Source organism: Pyxicephalus adspersus, chromosome 7 (assembly GCF_032062135.1).
Source record: "Pyxicephalus adspersus chromosome 7, UCB_Pads_2.0, whole genome shotgun sequence".
NCBI lineage: Eukaryota > Metazoa > Chordata > Amphibia > Anura > Pyxicephalidae > Pyxicephalus > Pyxicephalus adspersus.
The window spans coordinates 14,976,488-14,996,935 of NC_092864.1; the positions used below are offsets into that span (position 1 = coordinate 14,976,488).

Here is a 20,448-nt window from a genome sequence, read left to right on the forward strand (position 1 = left end):
ATGATGAGCTCGTCCCAGCAGCCACGCAGATAAATCAATGGAAAATAAACTCATCAGGAGCAAGAGATTGACAGGCTACCTCCAGCTGCACTCTCGCTACCGGACTGTGACCTCTAGGAGGGGTGACAGAAACGCTGCTCTGAAAATAGATGAGCCATAATCAAATATTGATATTTATCACACTCTATTCGGCCAGCACTGGGTCTATATGACACGCTATGGCCCTACAGAACCCAGTGCCTGCTGTAAAAAAGGAATCGCTATGCCAGACTGCAGTCCTGGAACTCAAAACCTTCAATATGTCCTGGGGTGATCTGTACTGCAGAAAAGGTAAAGCTGCACTCCAGAGACAGCCTTGTATATTTGGGCAGGGGATATGAAATTTATCTGTGGCAGTTTCAACTTTATATACAGTTCCCCCCTCCACCCTGTGACTGTACAGTGACTGTACAGTGGAAAAAGAATCTCCCCTCCCCATTATTCAGTTCAATCCTCCTGTGAGTTGCTATACTGACTGGCCCCTTGCCCTTGTTTTCTCTTCTCTTCCTTGAGCTCTGCTATACAAGGACTGGAAGTATTTACACTGTTTGCATATTAATTAAATACATCTAATGATGTAGTAACTATAGCAGAGCTGTATTAATTAGTGTATTTTTAATACCTGTCTAGCAAATCAAAACTTCAATTTATTTAATCTATCCACTGCTGTACAGAAGAATATTTAAATTTGAGTCAAGCCACAGGTCAAGTATGTCAATAAAAGTAAATAAATGAGAATGAATCCTTATCACCCTAAAGTGGATTAGTAATTAAGTGTCTCAATAATTAAATTCCTGACATGACACTTGTACCAAGTCACCAAGATAAATGGCTGCAGTGGTCTGGTCTGGTGAAAAACAGTGCAAGATCCAGAATTAAAACAATTGTATAATTTCTGAGCCAGCATTTCAGTACAGAAAAAAAAAATACCTAAGCAGAGATGGATCTGTTTTCCCAAAGAGAAAATCAAATGAACACCCTGCCAGTGTTGTAATGTCTGTGATAGGCATGGAAGTCTTGCACATTACTAGGCATGCTTACATCTGATGCTTTACCCTCCAAGCTTTTTGTGCACTAGTAAGCATGAGCTTGCCCCAGACAAAGAATAATGGCCCCTATAACTTTTGTAATAAACATAAGTCATTGTTTGTCAGATGCATTATTCCCCATTACTGGCATGTAGTGGACACTGCAAAGGCTGCTGAATACCTTAGGGCTATGAACATGGTGCTTATCATATCAGGTCAGCAATGGAAGCCCCCTATTATCATACACTATGAAAATGAGTACCAACCTAAAAACAACATGTTATTCCTTCTTTAAAATTTGAATGCCTACTATTACTAGCTACAGTTTTAGCCAGGCCGTGTTCATGCTACCACCGGCAACTTAATAGGCCTGATTTATTAATGCTCACCAAGGATGGAGAGGATGCACTTTCATCAGTGAAACTGGGTTATCCAGCAAACCAGGTATGGATTTCTTAAGTCACTTGCTATTTGTTAGCAAATGTTTTCAATCCTGGTCCAGATGCATTTTAGGTTTGTTGGATCACCCAGCTTCACTGATGAAAGTGCATCTTCTCCAGCCTCCCTGAGCTTTAATAAATCAAGTCCAATGAGAGGAGCCCAAGTTCACAGATGTGGTTGGTACAAACACCTTAAAATCCACATAGCTATTCAGGCATTTGTCAGGCAATTGAAGCTTTGTATGTCACTGTTAATGTAAGCTCTGATAAATGTGCTCTGAACTGAGCCATTCACATGAACTGCATGCAGAAGGGATTAAGAACTACTAAGTGTGACAATGAAATATTCTATTCATCCTAAAATTGTGTTGTGTGTCCAAGGATCCTGATAACAATAGGTACCTCAAATTTTTGCCGAAGCTCCTCATTTCCTTCTTCTCCCTCTGGTGGCACAGGCACATTGAAATACTCCCCCTCTTCCTGGCTCAGCAATTTAAACCTTTAAAAAATATGGAGAAAAGATCAGAACAATAATAAGGAAGACATGAAGACTGAGTCCACCCTGGAACTGACATGCAATCTTTCATATTGTTATCCGATTCCCTCATGGAATCAGGAAGGAATTTTTTCCCCTGTTGAAGCAAATTGTACCAGTAGTTTTTTTGCCTTCCGCTGGACCAAATATGTCTTAAAGGGTTTTATATCTGGGATATGTTTATTTGGCTGGTGGTTGAACTAGATAGACTTTTCAACCTAACCTACTATGTAACTATGTTTAGGTGAAATAGAAAAACACATTTACAATAGAAATGACCAGAATGCCAGAGTTCATCCCAGCCTGCAGCTTCACCAGTCTACTGGAGCCATTTTAAAGGCTATCTAAACCCAAGAGCAAAAATTGTATACACTGCAGCTTAGCAGTCCAAAGATGAAGTGGCTACATTATTTTACTTCAGCTTTAAAACATTTCTTTGCACTCTAGGACGTAAAAGGCCTGATTTATTAAAGCTCTCCAAGACTGGAGACGATAGCTCACAATGAGGGGACCTGGGTGATCCAGCAAACCTGGAAGCAGAGCAGCATCGTTTCATTACCATTACATGAAGCTACACTAGGCAGACTTCACTGGGAGGTTTAACATATATTTGTAAGACTTTGGAGGGAGAAGAAAGGAACACTACGTGCAGGTGTACTTATAATCAAATATTGCAGATTTCTGCATTTTCTAAAAAGCAGCCATAGTTCTTCTTAATTGGGACACTACACAGATTGGGGCAGTTATAAGCAGACACAGAATAAAATATCATATTTGTACATTGTTTTAAAAATATCTGTAAATGATGACTATTGAGAAGTATTAGATACATCAAGTTGATGTTTAACAAATGAAGAAAGAGAACAGAAAATCAGAATAACATTAATATATCCCGGGCTCTGTGTAACAATATTAATACCAGATTTATTTAAGGACAGACGTGCCCCTTTATTGTTCTTCATGCCTCAGAAACTGATGGGGGAGGAAGGAGCAGGAAAGACTACACGGTTGTGTATGATGCCAAGCTCGGACTACAATAGAATACAATGATTTCCTGGAGACATGACTAATAACCGCCTGCATGCGTTCTGAAGCTGAACAGGATATGAAAATTTGGAAGACGGCATTGGACAAGATTAAAAGAAGGCTACGCGAAATGAAATGGCACAATGATTAAAAACCCTGCTGCTCCTAGGTCAACGGATATCTGCTCTTCTGTAGCCAAGCGAGTAGTTCAACCATGCCCTTTATCTAAAAGGCTCTGCCGGGTTTTTTTGGTTCAAAACTAGACTGGATTAGAAACTAAAAAAGGAATCTACTAATAAGAAAAACACAGAGGCGGCCACTTTAGTGCTGAAAATGCTAATCGCCTGGATGACTACTGTCATTTCATAAAGACACAGCAGGGTGCCTTATGCTTATCCTCCCCTTCCTTAGAACAGAACAGTGCTATATGTACAGTGCTTGTTCATTCTACCGTCACTGCACATGGTCACAAAAGACTGTTTCCAGCGACAGAAAATATGACGTCTGTCTATAGCCTTACACTTACACAATATTGTATATAAATCAAATTTGAGTAGCCCAAATTATATAAATATCATGTTTTCAAGCCCCCCCCCCCCAACTTACACATCTTCTAATATTATTATCATTACACAGTATTTATATAGCGCCATCATATTACGCAGCGCTGTACACAGTCCATAGTCGTGTCACTAACTGTCCCTCAAAGGAGCTCACAATCTAATATCCCTACAATAGTCATATGTCATCTAAGGTCAGTTTTATGGGGAAGCCATTTAACCTCACGCAAGTCGTGCCACACAAGTCCCTTATCACATATTAGTCATAAAATTCTTCAATACACCAATAAAACCACAGATTGTATTTAACTTAGTGTGTGTATGGATGGCTTTGGACCTAAATTATCATTGTAATAAACAGCAGTAGCCACATTTTCATGGTTACTGCTCTAATGGTTTATTGCAGACCTTGCTCAGGTTTGTACAGCCATTAGAAGAGAATTTCATTTACCCAGCAATGTTACTTTATGTTTTGTATTACATGGTGATATATTGTCCTACTTACCACCCATCCACTCCGGCCTTCAGCAGCTCGGAGATCCCAAACGATAATGACCCCATGAAGTCATTTCTGCTAGTAAGGTCCCAGTCCCATATTTCCACCGACAACCTGCGATCTTTGTCCGACTCCTTTAAGTTGCTGGCAGGGAAGAGAAGACACTGAACAGGTCACACACTGCGAGTAGGCCATGGACCCAAACAGTAGCAACAACACAAAAACCAACTTCACTCACAATTTAAAAGTCTCGTTAAAGGTGGGGTTAAGGGAACATTTGATGGTTTTGGTCTTCTGCTTGCTCTCACTTTTGGGGTCCGGGATTAGCTTCAGTTTCACATACGGGTCAGAGAGTCCATTTGGGTCCATGGGAACCAGATTCTTGGCTTCTCCAACTAAAGAGTGTTTAGGGAGATTTCAGTTTGTTGGTCAAGCAGGCAAAACACATAATATAAAGGCAACAACAAGAAACACATGAGATCAGCTATTCTTGAATTTCAGAATGATCATTGAAGTCTGGTTTCTGATTCGTGGCTTTAGCTTTTAGGAGATCGGCTGTTGTTTAGGATCACATTTTGAAGCAGAATGAAACCTGAAAACTTAAAAACCGACATTAGGATAGATTAGTTATGAGGAAGGAGACTGACTATGGGCCTGATTTATCATAGCTATCTAAGACTTAAGAAGACTATCATGGGTGAACCTGGGTGATCCAGCAACCCTGGCATCTTTTAGGTGCGCAGAGTAAGTGCTGGGTGCCAGGATGAACAAACTCCTGTCCACATGCACATGTTATATCATTGTGGCCCAGCCAATCAAAGCCGTCAAGTCCAGCCAATTAGCAGCTGAAGACTCCTAATTACAGAAGTAAATGAGGAGGAGATGGATTTGCCGACATTGATATGGCGGTAAAGGGAAATTACGACCATTGCATTGCTGAAAGGGGGCACTTTACAAGATAAGACTGCTATAATGTGCAAACATGCAGTAAATACTTGCACACCGAAACCCAAAAAGTCTTATTGTGCCTTAATGGCCATTCTACAGCTAGAAACACTTCAACAGCAGAATTACTGTCATGTAATATTCCGAAAACATGACTAAATTAGTGCATAGAAATACTCTGATGTTTAATTGAATAATAAATATTGTATAATTTTGTATAATTAGGTAAATATAAACAGGTAATATAAACAATAATTTTGTATAATTGAAAATCAGCTAGTGTAATCATAGAAATCAGCCACAAGCAATCTGAAATCAGGCTTGCAGTGGGAGTGGCGGCAAGGGTTGCAGGGGTTTTTAAGGGAAACCAGATGAAGGTTTTTTTTTTATTTGCAGAAGTTACATTTTAAAGCTAAATTCAAATGAATTTAATTAGCTCATTTTTTTTATACTTTAAAACAAACCAGAGAAAGGATAAAATTACTAATATTAATAATTATTTTTATTAATTTTTAGCTCATTTTTTATACATTAAAACAAACCAGAGAAGGGATGGAACCCTATGTCAAGGTATAACTGGTGATACGGTGGTATTGGGAAGATTTGCTCCCATTTCCTGTCCCAGAGGATTTTAAAAAAAGAGAATTATGAAACACAGTGTCAGAACAAGAAAGCACAGCAGCTAAATAAACCTTCTCTGCAATGCGTAAACAGCTAATATGCATTTATCATGAATCAGGAAATACAAAAGAAATCCAATTGGAGTGCCTGGGAAACACAGCAATTCCCTTTTTGGAAATATTCAATTTCCTGTTATCTCTCTGTAATGGTTTAATTGAAATTTATTTTAATTACCTTTATTTTTAATTTGAAATAAATAATTTTACAAAAGATCATATTGATAAAGTGGTAAACGATTGATGTCATTATTGGAATTTGTTGCATTTATAACACAAATTTCCAATCATCTGTCTATTCAAAAATTGTTTGCTGCCATCGCTCAAAAGATAAACCAGATCTCCCCAACATTATCAACATTACATATCTATATGACAGAAATGATCACATTTGAGCATTCATTGTGTACAATTGGCAAGTGTTTGACTTTATAACAGATTCACCGTGAATCTCGCTATATTGAATTCACTTTGCTTGGCACTACATTTGTTGGTCTGCAAACATTTCTAAAAATGAACTTGCCACCTGTGCAGCACTCTGAGGCCTGGGAGGACCTGCAGGCACGGATTTGTATTTCTTGCCTTTGTACCATTACACATCTTACTGAAATACCTTCACAATACCTAAACATCTGCTGACATCTCGTGGCCAAATAAAGCTACAGCATCTTTTAAAATCACACTATTGTATTTTATGTTAATATTTTTAAACATGATTTTTATAGCGCCAACATATTATGCTGCATTGAACATTAAATAGGGGATGCAAATGACAGATGCAGACAGTGACACAGGAGGGAGGAGAGGACCCTGCCCTGAAGAGCTTACAATCTAAGAGGTGGGGGAAGTAGCACACAATAAGAGGAGGGCATATGGATTGGTGTGTGAGTAGTGAGAGATTTAAGAAACAAAAGACAGGTAGGCATGTTTAAAATGGGGTTGAGTGCTCTTTTAAATGTGCAGAAAGCCAAATAGAACGAGGAAGACCATTCCAGAGAGTTGGGGCAGCTCTAGAAAAGTCTTGTATCCGTGCGTGTGATGAGGTTATGAGTGAGGAAGTCATTAGTAGGTCATTGGAGGAGCGGGGAGAGCGGCTAGGGGAGTATTTTTCTACCAGGTCAGAAATGTAGGTGGGACAAAAGCTGTGGGGGGGATTTGAAGGCAAAGCACAGGAGCATAAATTTGATTCTAAGGTGAAATGGAAGCCAATGAAGAGAACTACAAAGAGATGCAGCAGAAGAGGAGCGGAGGGAAGGATGGATGAGTCTGGCTGCAGCATTCATAATAGATTGTAGAGGAGAGAGTCGGTTTAGTGGAATACCAGAGAGGAGGAGGTTACAGTAGTCCAGACGTGAGATGATAAAAGCGTGTACAAGGAGTTTGGTGGTCTCTGGGGACAGGTAGGGGCGGATTTTGGAGATGTTGCGTAGATGAAAGTGACAGGACCTGGAAATGTTCTGAATATGGGGGGGAAATGAGAGGGCAGAATCGAGGGTGATGCCAAGACAACGTTCCCAAGGGGAGGGATAAATAACAGTGTTGTTAACAGTTAGATATATGTCAGGGGGAGATTTGGAATTTGAGGGGGGGATGATGATGAGTTCTGTTTTATCCAGGTTGAGTTTCAGGAATCGGTCAGACATCCATGATGAGATGAGATGACGACAGGTAGCATGAGACCTTATCTAGGACTGAGGGAGTCAAGTCAGGGGTAAACAGATAAATTTGAGTGTCATCAGCATACAGATGGTACTGTAAGCCAAAGGAGGATATGAGACTACCGAGAGAGGAGGTGTACAGAGAAAAGAGGACCGGTCCAAGGACTGACCCTTGGGGAAAACCAACAGGGAGGAGAGTGGGTGAGGAGGAGTTACCACTGAAAGAAACTTGAAAGGAGCGGTCAGACAGATAGGAAGCAAACCAAGAGAGAGCAGTGTCACTGATACCAATGGAGCGCATGATTTGTATTAGAAGAGGGTGATCAACAGTGTCAAAGCAGAGGAGACTTAGCTCTGATGAGGTCATTGGCCACTTTAGTAAGGGCTGTTTCAGTGGAGTGGGCAGCTTGAAAGCCAGACAGGAGAGGGTCAAGGAGAGAGTTGGTGCTCAGTAATCGGTGAGTCTTTGTAGACAAGGTGTTCTAGAAGTTTGTAAACATATGGGAGAAGGGAGATAGGACGGTAACTGGAAGGTAGGGAGGGGTCTAGTGAGGGTTTCTTTAGGATAGGGAGAATTATGGCAGGTTTGAAAGCGGAGAGGTAGATACCAGTAGAAAGGGAGAGGTTGAATAGTTCGGTTAGGGCGGGGGCCAGGGTGGAGGAATGGGCACGGAGTAGATCAGAGGGAATTGGGTCAAGCGGACATGTAGTAGATGGAGATAATGAGAGAAGAGAGGAGACTTCATCCACAATAACTGGGCAGAGGGGGGCCAATGATGATTTACAGGTGGACTGGGTGGGTATGGTTGGAGTGGCCCTGTGAGCAGGGACATGATGTCTGATTTTGTCAATTTTATCTCTGAAGTAGGTGGCAATGTTTTGGGCAGAGAAGGATGTTGTAGGGGGAGCAGGTGTGGGGTTTAGGAGGGAGTCAATTGTTGTTGAAGGGGCTGCGTGGGTTGGACGCTTGAGAGGATATGACAGCAGAGAAATAATATTGCTTGGTGACAATGAGTGCAGTGAAGTTGTCATTGAAGTTGTTTTTTGAGGCTATAAAGCAAACTTCAAATGCCAACATGGAAGCCCTATAAGGTGACAAAGGGCTGCTTAATTAAAAGCATAAAAAATTATGGGGGCTTGTCAGTATGATTACGTTTTTTTAGACATTATTTCAGCAACGGGAAGCAATATTTCCGTATGAACCGAAACACATTTCATCTTAACCTGGGCCTTTTGCAGATTTAGGTTCTTCAGCCATCACAATTGGCCTGGCTGAAATGATTTAACACATGTGCATAGAGGTTCTTTCAGTCCATGAACCCAGGTATGCCTGAATTGAACATTTTGCAAAAGGCAGGTAAGTTGGTTCTATTACACTAGAGATATAGCATGTCCCTTCTGCAATAGGGAACCTGTGTGCTCGCAATTTTCTCTTTTTGAAGTTTAATTCCACTTTAAAGATACCCTATCAAATGCAAGTAAAATAACAGAAAGTTAGGTATATTCTGCTTTTCTTTCCATATTTTATGTGCCAGGTCTCCTTTCCACAGTTCACTTTATAGCCTTGTTCCTCTATTGGAGATTTTAATTAATACCCTTGTTTGCCCAGCTCAGCTGCCCTCCCCCTAAAACCCTTTATGTACCTGCTGGGGAGGAGCAAAGTATATTATAGATAATATATAATATAATAATATATAGTATGAAGAGTGTCAGCTCTGTGTCTGCTGGGGCTGCTGACATCACATTAAAGAAAGTGGCCCCAAGCCATTTTTATATTACATGTATTTATATAGCAGAACAGCAAAATCCACAGCCAAGTCACTGATATTAATTCAGAGGAGCTAACAAACTATTTTCCTACCACCAGTTTTTGGAGGAAGCCAATTGGCCTACTAAGATTTTTGAAAAATGGAGTCCCCCGAAGTAACTAACACAAACATAGGCAAAGCGTGCAAACTTCATAAAAATTGTGTTCTGACCAAGATTTGAACCAGGGAACCCTAATGTGGCAAGACTGGAGTGCTAGTTACAGAGCTACTCTGCCACTCATACAATGAATAAATACAATAAATGCACATATTTTCTATTAGGAAGTATTTATTTAAAGTGTACCTTTACTCACAAATCAACTTTTGCTTATGGATAACATAAACTTAAGTTATAATCGTCTGAAAACTTTTTTTTTTTCTTAAGCTTGCTTTGACCTTTAAACAATAAAAACGAGTTCTGGCCACACTCCCAGGTCTCTCCATCCCCTAGGCGGTGAACTGCAATCTGGGAAATGCAAACTTTGGTGGAAGTGTTTCTAATCCACTCCCACTGCCCTAATTATGCAGATTTTTTTCTTTCCTCTCCTGGGACTCTTATGTCACTCATGTCTGACTGCCCCGTCTGCAGCTGCTTCCTGCTTCTTTTCAGCTTGTAAGCTCTCCGTGCAGAGGGCTCCAGCTAGTAAGGGAGGGGGAGAAGAAGGTCAGGAGAGGAAGAAAATGTAAACTAGTAGTCACAAGCTGGCCACATCTAAACTCTTCATAAATTGTTATATTTTTCATGAATACAAGCTGACCCAGCCAGTGCCATCAGGGAGGACTGACATTTTAGTGCAAGTAAGTAAGAATAGATTAATAATTGAAAGACTAGTTTTTGAGTATAGTTTATCTTTAAGAGAATGGTCCAGCCGTTTTGCCCTCACCATCCTAGACTATTATAGGTTTGTAGGTTATTACTATGTAGGGTCTGCTAGGTAAAAGAATATTTGGTCAAATGTGCAAAGACACTTGTGGACCTCAGTCATGTGTTTTCTTCACTCGTGTAATAGATTAGGCAGGGCTGACACCACTCAATCCACTATATTTGAAGTGTCTTTAAAGGAATAAAACATGTGAAATGTGCATGTATTGCAGAAGTGAAGTACATGTGATTATTTCACTTTAAGTAAAAAGACCCAAGAGTGTCAAAACCATTTGGGTTACAGTGTTGTAGAAGTGAAATTAAACCATTGCCCAACTTTAACCATACTCAGCCAAACTATACTTGTGAAAGGAAATTTGTACATACTTTTCCTTCTGCCTATACTGCTGATCATTACTTAAAGGAATCATCCCTCAAAATCTGCTGAGAAACTAGCACTTCCAAACTGTTGATCTCCCTGGTCCCAGGAGCACTTGCTGGTCAGCACCAGCTGTGCACGAGATCAGGGGGCAATGGTGATATGGAAGTCATAGGGAGAAGTTAATAAATTATGTGGAGGATTAATGAGATTGTCACTCCTGCAGGTTTCGTGGAATTTGGCTGGATGTTCCCAGTGTTCAGTGGTACAAACAGCATAGGCAGATGTATGCATATATATGTTTTTTTAGTTTAGCTAGTTTTAGTATATTAGTATAGCTTGGCTAAGTACACATAGCTTGGATTATTCCCACTGCCAGAAGCCCAAAGTCTTATGGTCAGCTCTCCTCTGATCCCAAAGCAATTCTACAGGGAGAACTCCATGGGCATTGCAGACACTACAACACATCTTTAATAATGGGCCAGTAGAAGGCTGGTCTTGCTTTGCAAAGAATAACAGAAAGCCAATAGCTATTATAAATGTTTTATTTTCATACGTAACTTTGTGTCTGAGTCTATTTCTATTGTACCAAATACTGCTAAAAAGCCTAACAATACACAAGACCATACACACAGCAACTTACCCACAACAGTCAGCACATCCTGGCTAATGTCAGCTTTGATGTGTATCCGGCCCCGGCGTTCGGTGTGGTCTGTTCCGCAGAGGCTTGGCACGTTCATTACACAGCGTTTGTGTACATTCATCATACATGCTGCAGAAAAGAAAACAAAGGATACATTAAAAAAAATATTTCCTAAAAAAAAACAAAAAAACACAAAAAAAAAAACCTTTGAAGAGCTGATAGATATTTCATGTTATAAATATATTTTTTAATTACTTTTTTTCCATTGCAAGAGGATCTGCGGACCAAAATGTATCTATTGATCACCACTAGGGTATGTGCAGAAAAGAGCTAAGGTCATGCAGCATGTTGTTCCAAAACTTTCTAAGTGCCTTCTATCCGCCATAGATGAAAACCCTAACAGAATAGCAATTAGCTGGGAATATTACTATATGCAGGAAACATCTGAGCAGGGATCTTTATTGCAAAGTAACCAGACAATTGCTTAATTATATTCATATAATATTGAAAATGACTTTTAGATGAGATGTTAGTGATGACAGCCCTGAATCTTGCAGCAGCAAACCCACGGCAGCAATGTCAGCTTCCTATATTCCAGATTTGATAGGTTCTATTTAGGCTGTCATTTATTATTATGATGATGATACAGTTAAAGCTACATCTCTAGTAACTTCCACTAGATGTCTCTGTAAGCTAGCTTTTTTGGAAGGCGCTACTCGCCAAGGTCACGCTAAACATATTTTACATTCATGCCACGCGCCTGAAATTCACATCTGCATATACAGACGTCTGTGAATCTTTCACAGAAGAGGGAGGAATTTTGCTTTTTGTTCAGCAAACCAAAAACCATTTGAGGAGTCAAGAGTTCTCATACCGATAGATTTCATTATTAGGCTGAGCAGCTGAGTGCCTTGATCCCTAGCCTACTTTGGAAACAAAATTAAAGGTATACTCTTGTAAGGATTAAAACATGAAATTCTCATAAGCAGGCCCACCATTGGTGCATTTGTTGTGCAAAGGAATAAGGTACACGTGACCTTAAATTCAACTGAAAGTAAAAACTAAAACTAAAAAAGTAAAAACAAAATCTGACTTTTACCAGTGCTGCAGCTTTTCTTGCAAAGCACGTGTGGTTTACCAGTTTAGCTGAAGTTCACCACAGATATGTGATTGGGGTCATCCACCTCTACCTAGTAATGACTAATTTAACCTTAAACCAAGAGCATTGTAATGCTAAACCCAGAGTCAGCTTGCAAGTATGTGTTTTAAGTATAATAAAATATATAAAAGGATTTTTTTGAGAAATCCTAAACCACATCCCTTAACATTCATATACTGAAAATAATAAGCACATAAGGAAGTTCAAAAGGAAGGGATTTTTGTGATAGAGATACACTAAAGTAGAAAAATGTCTGTATTTTAAGCAAAAGCATTATCACCCGGTACGAGTTACAGCTGAAACATACATTTTCTAAATAAATCCAATGTAAAAAAAAAAATTCTGAGAAAAAGTTGGGTGAATCTCAGATGAAAACCTCTGTAATTGGCCTAATGGTTAAAAAACTGCTTGCAGCAGTTTCTATTAGAACAGTTAGCATCTTCATATCCACAGATTATGGTAGGTATAGAACAGCCTAATAAAGGTTATCTTCTTGTTCCTACACATTTCGCATGTAACGGCTTCCTCAGGGGACATAGAGAGAAGTGAATAATTGAAAATGCTCATAATGGACACTATGGCCCTGATTTATTAAAGCTCTCCAAGTCTGGAGAGAATACACTTTCATCTGTGAAGCTGGGTGATCCAGCAAACCGGAAATGGATCTGCTCTAGAATTGCAAACATTTGCCTAAAAGTAGTTGATGACTTTTAGGAAATCCATTCAAGGTATCCTCTCCAGCCTTTATTAAATCAGGGCCCATATGTATGTAGATGTCGCAGGTCAACAGCAAAGGATCCACAAGTACCAGCTGAAAAGTATTGCAGCAGAGCTAGTCTGGAGGTCACAAACTTTCAAGGTCAATCTGGGGCTTAATAGAGACAGTTGCTTTTGGTTTAAAGAGTAACAGATAGCATAATCTTTAATAGAAACATAGAATTCAAAATGATGGCAAAGCTATGTCCATTAACCAAGGACTTCAGAGGCCAAAAGAAATAGCAAATTATTTGTGTTACACAATTCCCACTATCAACCAGAGATGCCAAGTTATGTGGCCAGGGATTCACAAACTGAATGCACATGGAGTGGCTAAGCCCTCCTATCCCTTACACCTTTGCTATCCTCAGAAGCAAGCAATTACCCCTTGTGGAAAGGGCAAGAGAGGTTATCTTGATTCAGAGCATATTTTGGCTAAGGATATGGCTATCCTTTAATTTAAACTTAGTTACTAAAGCCTCACACAAATCTAACATTTTATAGTCATTGTTTCTAAAACAGCATCTTTAAAGAAAAAAAGGGATGGGATAGCTAGCCCGGCAGGTCCTCGTTCTTGGGCCATCCTGTTATTGGGGGACATTTTTCTGTCCCAGTCTGCTTGCTGTGTTCTTATACTGTCATCCCATCGCACGGGCCTCTAATTAAAATAAACCACAACACACTTTATGCTGGAATAGAGATATGAGCTACTATTGTGTGCTACTTCCTCCTCCTCTTAGATTGTAAGCTCTTATGGGCAGGGTCTTCTTACTTCCTGAGTCACTGTTTGTATATGTCTGCCATTTACAAACTCTATTTATTGTACAGCGCTGTGTAATATGTTGGCGTTATATAAATACACTTTAATAATAATAATGGTTATGGCAATTTTATGTTTTGCTTATAGAAGGGATGGCCAAAAATCTTACTAAAGTGGGAAAAAAACACTAAGCACTAGTACTTTCTTAGCACACCACTGGGCCTAATTGACTGAACTGTCATAAGATCCCAAACCTGGTACAATACCAGATAAAGATGTTGGCACCTCTGTAGTAGAAAAGTGAAGTGAAATTTATTTATGCTTTAAAGATCTTGGGATTGGAGGGATGTGGTTACCCACTGGGAAAAACTTCCTTTACTTCCCATGTGAAGGATAGAAAAAGGAAGTAAAAATCCCCTCTTAAGAACTGATACACTAAAACCATGCACAACATGAACTTACTTTCACATTTCATCCCTTGGTGAATGAGACCGTATAATAAAGAACCGCAGTGGTCACAGAAGGTTGGACTGGAATATGTATGAATTTTGAACTTGTGTTTACTTCTCGGATCCTAGGAGAAGAGAAAAAAAACATTACTACTGCAGAAAAAAAAAAGTCTACACAGTTCTTTTTGATTGAGTAGGAAAGTGAAGAAAGGTCAAGAAAAGTTTTGATTCCTGTAAATGCCAGATAGAGTTCACCTATCACAAGTTAGTCATTAGATGACCCACAGCAAGTGGGAAAGATCAGGAATTATGGGGTTACATCGGAGGAGTCCTAAATCCCAACACGTTTCAATGTATTGGCTTCTTCAGGGGAAGTGAAGAGAAATCATATGGATGTATCCAGTGATTTATAAAGCTGGTCATAGAAGTTAGGGAAGTTTTGAAATGCCAGGGGTACAGGGATTTCTGGGGCTCATGATCAAGGGCAGCACTGAGCAGGGAGAAAAAGTTGGAGGGCATGGCCGCCGCGCCCAGAGAGAGGTGCAGAGGCACTTGGGTTCTTTGATCCTGTCTATTCACAAGAGCCCAACTAATTTTTTGTAATATAGGCCCCATTGGGTAAAAGTTCCCCAACCGGATCTGATCTGTGGAGACAATAGGAACTGATAGTAGTAAAATTGACTCAAAGTTTAAAATGCCCAATGGAAAGGGTGAATCTTCCCAGCAGAGATATAAATACAATACATACTTCAAGGTTCTCCCCAGGCCCTTTTAGCTGGGCTCACCACCCAGCACTGTTCAGCACCCACCCGGCTGTTTTTGGGTGGTTACTAAACAGTTTGGTCACAATACAGGGGCTGCCACCCACCTACAATTTCTTCCCACCTGGCTTAAAAGAATTTCTGGGTTGAGCACTCTACTTGACAAAGGTCCTCCTCATATTCTATTCATCAATATATAACAGAAGATTTTTGTATATAGACCCTCAAAAGAAAAATACTCAAAAAGCATGTCACATTGGAAAAGAACAAACACATCACATTTTGTTTGCAAATAGAACAGGACTTTAAAGGCAAAACAAAATCTTATGTTGTCAATGTTGTCTCTTTCAAGCAAGTCAAGAACATAATCTGCCCTTTCCTTTCACCCAAATTTTATGCTAACTACCATAAAACACTGCCAAACGAACACTTATACCGAATCTTGGAATCATGATTTACATGTCAAAGTGACTTTTCTCAGGACTATAATATTTCCCAGCTACCATTTCCCCCTTGCAGTTTTTGCCCACAGATTGTCGCTTTTTTGAACAAGTTGGAAATACCATTGGGTGGTATGTTTTCATTTGCTTAAGTCATCAAAGTCCAATTTTATACTTGTTGGTACCGTCATTCTGCTTGTGAAATTTTCATTGCTACTTCAAAAAAAACAAACATGTTTATGCTGCCTTAATGCAGTTGTGTTGCTGATGACAATTTTGTAGTGTCGGTATTGCAAAGCAGCAGTCTCTCCCTTGCTGTAGGTACCAGCAAGACGAAACTTTGTTGATGTCTCCTTGCCACATTCAAGATGCTGCACCTTCTTAGGAAGAGCTGGATAGACACCTATGACGTAAGGAGTTGGCTGCACCCAAGTGTTTTTGCCACTCCAGATATGCCATTGTGACTTGGTCCTTAATCTTTTCCTTATAGATTATAAACTATAGCCCATGCGAATCTTACCTACTGTGTATGCCACTTGTATGACCTCACTTTGTACAGCGCTGTAGAAGGGGACATACTATATAATTCAATATTAAGCTGAATAGGCACAGGTAAGAAACCGAAAAAGGTCACATTCACGTTCCCCATCCTGCACGAATCTCTAACCATCTGGCATAGACAAGAAAAAATGACACCATCTGTCAGGAGCCTGGCACGAGCACAGTCACTTAATGTAACAGATTCTCAATTACACAGGAGGGGAAGCGTCACAAAGTGCCTTGGATTGGCAATTAACCAGCTCTGTGCACTTCCATCGATGGCAGCCAGGGCTTCATTATAAGGCTCTTTGAAGAGCTCTGACTGGAAGACATTTCAATTTCACTTCCATTTGGAGGAGAAGATGAAGTAACGGCAGTCCTTTAATGTAGAATGAGGAAGAGACGTAAAAAATTGTTCCCCCAGAAACTGAAATAAGTAAGAAGGGAGCTGATGGAGACGAGATTCCCATGACCGTACTCTACAGATGTCTGTGATAGAGCTAATTGAATGTCTCAACTCCTCAGACCTTATGGACAGTTTCTAACAACTGCATAACATTAATGTCCAATGAATGCAGAGTCTGCCTTAAAAAAGCAAAAAAAATGCAAGATCCTTAATTTATTACAAATGTGCAGATTTTTTTTTTCCATTACACAAACCCACCAGGGAGAGTGGGTGCCCCTTACAGTAGGTGAGAGGGCCGGAGAACCAAAAAAGAAGAGATATTACAAAAACAGTCCCCGGAGATATAAGATATCAGGTGGGTTAACTCTCCCACATCTACCAAAAACAAAAAACTCAGTTTTTTGGTGACTTTGCCCTTTAAAGGTTAGTGTAGAGATTACATTGTGTTTTAGGGTTCAGATGGTGTTTTTAAACCTATTTAAACCCCACCAATTTTATTTTGATTGCTGACCATGGCTTGGAATATCAATGGGCAAGTTATTCAGAAAACCAGAGAACACAGAAGTTTCAGAGCTTTTTTAATGTGACTTATCTCTTGGTGGGCTGCTTAGCTGGGAAAGTTCTAAACCTTAAAGTTGAAATCAGGTGGGAGGATTAGGTTTTTATAGTTTTTCAAGATAAATGGTTATAACTGGTGAATTTTGTACAGATACGCAGTAGCCATCATTCATAATACACCGAAGGCTATCAATCCAGAGATATGCCTTTATAGTGCAGTGAAGCAAACATTGCAATAGCCTCCCGATTTATCACGGTGTTACATTCTGTTGTGGGTTTTATGACCACACTCCAGGCAAGCAGATGTAAGCTGCGATGTATAAAGTAAATATGTGATTTAAATCATTTCATGGTCTCAAAAAGGGGATAAATGATAAATTTCTGTCCAGTCACAAGGCTTGGGTACTATCTATATTATTCTGATATAATGTAATGCCACTGACAGGATAAATCTGAAGTTAAGTGGTATCATCTAAACCAAACAATGAACCTGTTACCTTTTTACCTTCATTCTACCTTTCTTTCCTCCTTGTGCTTAATCTATATTTTTATTGGAAATGTAAATCTACCTAAAAGCCATGATTACTTACACAACATTCTGGTCATATGGCAGCCCAGGTCCCAGGTCTTTTTACTTCTGGTAGTAACCAAGTCACTTCCTTGTGACATGGAAGCTATTCACATGTGTCCATCAAAGGGTTCTCAATGGAGTCCTTACAGGGACCTCATAGGGTCCTTAAGTCCTCCAGCATGAAGGCACAATGTGAGAATAGGACACAACACCAACTAGCTAAGCACTGGAGAGAAGAGAGGAATTTCTAATCACCGGTCAATGGACCAAAGGAATGAAAGTGTTCCAGGATAATAAATTAAAATACTTCTGGGGGAGCACTTTGTACAAAATTCCATCACTACCCAGGTATTTATAACCCCTTGAAGCCTGTTTTACCCACCTAAATCCACTGTCCAGGTCCAACACTGGTGCCATTTTTTCCTACGAGGAATTAGTTATCAAGTGATGTGGAGGTGCAGTTCTGGACAGTCGCCAGTTGATCCCCTTTTGCTGATCTCACTGTTAAGAAAGTTTCCTCTACTGTATCCTGAGAAGACCCCGCCACTGGATAGTCAATAGGTAAGTATCTATGTCACAAAGGCAGTGATATAGAACCCCCCACCCATATACATAAGAAAAGAGAAGATTTGGTACTGAAAATCTAGATGACTGAAAATTTAGAAGTGCAAAAAAGTAAGTTAGATGTTTATTTAGTTTCTTAAGACAAGTATACACAGTTCAATCAGTGTGACAGTGAAGAAAAACAGTAACATTCTCTTATTGTGAATGGTACAGGAGTATACATATGTATCTGTCGCCCAACCAAAGACTTGGCATGTTGTAGACAGAACATCACAACAAAACATTAAAAGGAATCAAGGTACTGTACAGAGCCAACCACTAAACAAAAACATCTACGGATTAAATTTTGAAACCTTCCCTTCCCCCCCCTTCTGATATCCTCATGAAAAACTATTTAGGAATCCAACATCTGAAATATATTGATAAATCATGCACTAGGATCTATTATCCTTAAGTACTTGTATAATTTCAAAGCACATCCGTGGACCGAATGTGCCCCTCAGTTTCACTGTATCATTCCAGGTCATACCAGGCTCTTAATCAGCTGATCATTTGTTAACTATCACAAATTTAGGTCAGTGTTTGGAGTGTTTGGTGCTGTATTCTTATTTCTAAAGGCATTCAATATGTCAAAGAGCATAAGTTTATGAAGTTGGCTCTTTACTTCTACCGTGGAAGGATGATCAGCCCTGAGCCAATAAGATCACTTTTAAAAGATAAGATAAGCAAACAAAATATTTTCACATCTTTTTAGAGGCATGTAATAGGGAAACACAGTCTGTGTCTATCTGAAAGTTTCTCCATGTACGCTAGTGCTTCTATCCAGCATTTATGAATCACCGGGCACCACCACAAGAGGTGAAATAGGTTAGGTGCTAATTCCTTGCATTTTGGACAGGAAGTCAACTATTCTTTCCAGTTAACATTTGGTGGACAGTTAAAAGCCTGGTGTGCCTGATGCGGTATTTTAAAATGGAGTTCCCTCCATCTCTCACTTAATATTACCTTCACTGTTCTCCTCCAACCCGTCTGTATGAACTGCCAGGTATCTGGAGGAGATCAGGGTTAAAAAGGACGGCCCACTTCCCCAGCACCTAGGTAGAAAGGGAGAATTGCGGAAGGATGGCCTCCCTTAAACTGGAGTGAACCCGTATTAAAGATTTGGCCCTGAGAAAGCTTTCTAGTTGTAAGTATTGGAGAAAGTGTAGATTTTTAATTTAAGCCAAAGATTAGTGGGGTTTGGATAGTCTGAGTGGTTAGAGGAAGCATAGAGTTCAGATTTGTGCTTTGAAAGGCTAATTGCTTCTTACCCTTGAGATCCAGAAGAAAACAACAGATATAAAATCCCCTCCAACCCCCATAAGGCCAAAAACTTCCATCTGTTCAAGCAAACCTGCCACTTTGGCACCTATGAGAGCATCTCTAGCACCTGTGACTTTCTTAGCAGCATCCTGGGAAGCCCTAAATATGTGGTGCACATGCATGGAAATGTCTCAACAACTTCTGAGCTTCACTACACGTCAGCGAGGTCTCTGACCACTTTAATGGGCCAATAGAAGACGCGGGATATTAATGTAAGTTAATTATTGTTCACAACCTGAATAAGTGGAAACCTACCTATAATATAAAGGCTGCCACAGCGTATTTCTTTTTAGAACAATGGGCAGGTTAGAAATTGTAACTCGTGTGACTTCACTGGCTGCTTGCTTCTTTCGAGGCAGCAACTATCATTTCCAGAAAAAGGTCACCAAAGGTATATTACACATGTCTTTAGAGAAATGTTTCTTTGATGAGCCTGCCCATCTATGCCTGGTTTTTAAACACTGCATAACAAGGCAAAACTCATTAAAAAGTCCAAACCATGGAATAAATCTACCTGGGGCTCCCTATTACCCAATAAATAGAAAAGCTTCATCCTCAAAAGGAAGCTGATACAAAGCAAACAGAGGAACTGATGAGTGGATGGTTAAAAGCATCCAATCACGGGGGTGCTGGAGACACACACAGCCTGCACTTCTGTATTCCGAGGCCAGAAAATTACATTTTTTTCACCTCAAATGCACAACAAAGGCTTAATGGGTATTGAAAAAAGTAGCAATACAGACTGTAATGAGATACTGGCGGATGGAGCACATAGAACAACTGAATTCCCGCATAGAGAAATTAAAGGACAGGGATAATGGTTTCTAGTACTAGTGATTTATATAACGCCATCATCTCCCATAGTGCTGCACAAAGTAACAGGGATGTCAGGGGTGGGTTATACAGATAATACAATACTTCAAATGTGGTGGTGACAACTACAAATTGTTAAAGCAATAACAAAGCATAGGTGAGGAAACTCTGCCTATAAAAACTTAGAAAAATGAACCCTATGAACTGTTTTAT

At 39.8% G+C, this 20,448-nt stretch overlaps 1 protein-coding gene across 2 annotated transcripts in view; it reads right to left on the reverse strand.

Moving 5' to 3' along the window:
- The window catches only part of PRKCB (protein kinase C beta), a 159,974-nt gene that overhangs the window by 51,023 nt on the left and 88,503 nt on the right, over window positions 1–20,448 (reverse strand). For both annotated transcript variants that reach the window (XM_072417576.1, XM_072417574.1), the window contains exons 4-8: window positions 14,234–14,345; window positions 11,097–11,225; window positions 4,363–4,519; window positions 4,134–4,268; window positions 1,910–2,006 (exon numbers count right to left, since the gene is read on the reverse strand). In XM_072417576.1, coding sequence (XP_072273677.1) covers window positions 1,910–2,006; window positions 4,134–4,268; window positions 4,363–4,519; window positions 11,097–11,225; window positions 14,234–14,345 — 630 coding nt within the window. The remainder of the gene's footprint in view (window positions 1–1,909; window positions 2,007–4,133; window positions 4,269–4,362; window positions 4,520–11,096; window positions 11,226–14,233; window positions 14,346–20,448) is intronic.